Genomic DNA, 1557 nt, shown 5'->3' with positions numbered 1-1557 from the left:
TGAGGAAGTCTCTCGGATGAGAGACGAAACGTTTCCACATTTTTTTGTTGATTTGCTTTGTTTTGTTTTTTTGAATGTCCAGAGGACCAGATTTAACTTTTTTAGATGAGAGAATGTATCATTTTAAGAGAAAAATCTGTTGTTTCCAAATTTCATGGCGTCAACAAATCCCAAAAAAGTTGGGACAAGTCCATTTTTACCACTGTGTGGCATCCCCCCTTCTTCTTACAACACTCAACAGACGTCTGGGGACAGAGGAGACCAGTTTCTCAAGCTTAGAAATAGGAATGCTTTCCCATTCATGTCTAATACAGGCCTCTAACTGTTCAATCGTCTTGGGCCTTCTTTGTCGCACCTTCCTCTTTATGTGTCAGGATTTTCTAGGCAGGAGGGAACCCAGTAGTGCCGACAGGGACTCAAACTCAGAAGAGTACAAAAATAGGTATTTAATGATAAATAAAGATACAAAATAACAGGCTGACGGGGCAGCAAAACTTACATGAACAGGAAGATAAGGCACGGGAAACTCAGGAGGACTCAGGGGACTTGGGAGACTCAGGGAACTCGGAAGACTCAGGGGAACACAGGAGACCCAACAAGTAGGACGCGACAACGAACAAGACTGACAGACGGCTTATATACAGGGGCAAGACGAGACGTGATTACGAACAGCTGGGACGAGACAAGGGTGGCACTAATTGAACTAACGAAAGAGCACTAGGGAACACAGACACAAACCGGGCCAAAAAAAGGTACCATCCTTACAGTAACCCCCCCCCCCCCAAAGACGCCCCCAGGCGTCCCCCAAAAAACCCCCCTCCCGAAGGACTTGGGCGGGTGTAGGGTGGCACTGCAAGGGTTTTTGTTGGTTTCTACTTTTTGGTGTCCTGTTATGTAATCTGTTGCTATGTGCTTGTTCTGTTTGTCCCTGTACAGCACTTTGGTGTGCTTTGTCACTGTTTAAAGTGCTTTATAAATAAATTGGTATGGTATGGTAAGGGTGGAGGGCCCGAGGATAACACGAGGAAGAAACCAAAGACTTGAAAAAAAACTATGGCTAACCACAAGGAGGGAACACAAAGGATCTGGACGGTCAAGGGACCGTCCCTAGGAGTCATTGTTTCCTGCGGGCGGCTGGGAGGCTGTCCATCAAGACAGGCCGGGGGGGGGGGGGGGGGGGGGGGGGGGGGGGCGGCCAGGAGGCCGTCCAATACATAGGACCAGAGAGACCACGGCAGGCGGCGAAGAGGACTTGGAGGCCGCGGCAGGCGGCGAAGAGGACTTGGATGACGTGGCAGGCGACAAAGAGGACTTGGAGGCCGCGGCAGGCGGCGAAGAGGACTTGAAGGACGCAGCATGCGTCATGGAGTCCTGGGGAGCTGCAGCATGCGTCATGGAGGCCTGGGGCGCTGCAGCAGACGACGGAGAGGCCTGGAGTGCTATAGCAGATGACGGAGAGGCCTGGAGCGCTGTAGCAGACGACGGAGAGGCCTGGAACTCTGAAGCAGATGACGGAGAGGCCTGGAGCTCTGCAGCAGACGACGGAGAGGCCTGGAG

The 1557-nt window shown here is 51.8% G+C and overlaps 1 protein-coding gene across 1 annotated transcript in view; it reads right to left on the bottom strand.

Moving 5' to 3' along the window:
* The window catches only part of LOC119419741 (contactin-associated protein-like 5), a 354615-nt gene that overhangs the window by 85263 nt on the left and 267795 nt on the right, over positions 1–1557 (bottom strand). The window contains exon 9 of the mRNA XM_037687124.1: positions 1215–1341. Within this exon, the coding sequence (XP_037543052.1) occupies positions 1215–1341 (127 nt within the window). The remainder of the gene's footprint in view (positions 1–1214; positions 1342–1557) is intronic.

Source organism: Nematolebias whitei, chromosome 13, assembly GCF_014905685.2.
Source record: "Nematolebias whitei isolate Nwh7 chromosome 13, NemWhi1, whole genome shotgun sequence".
NCBI lineage: Eukaryota > Metazoa > Chordata > Actinopteri > Cyprinodontiformes > Rivulidae > Nematolebias > Nematolebias whitei.
The sequence above is the reverse complement of the archived record's forward strand: the minus strand, read 5'-3'. Positions and strand labels throughout refer to the sequence as shown.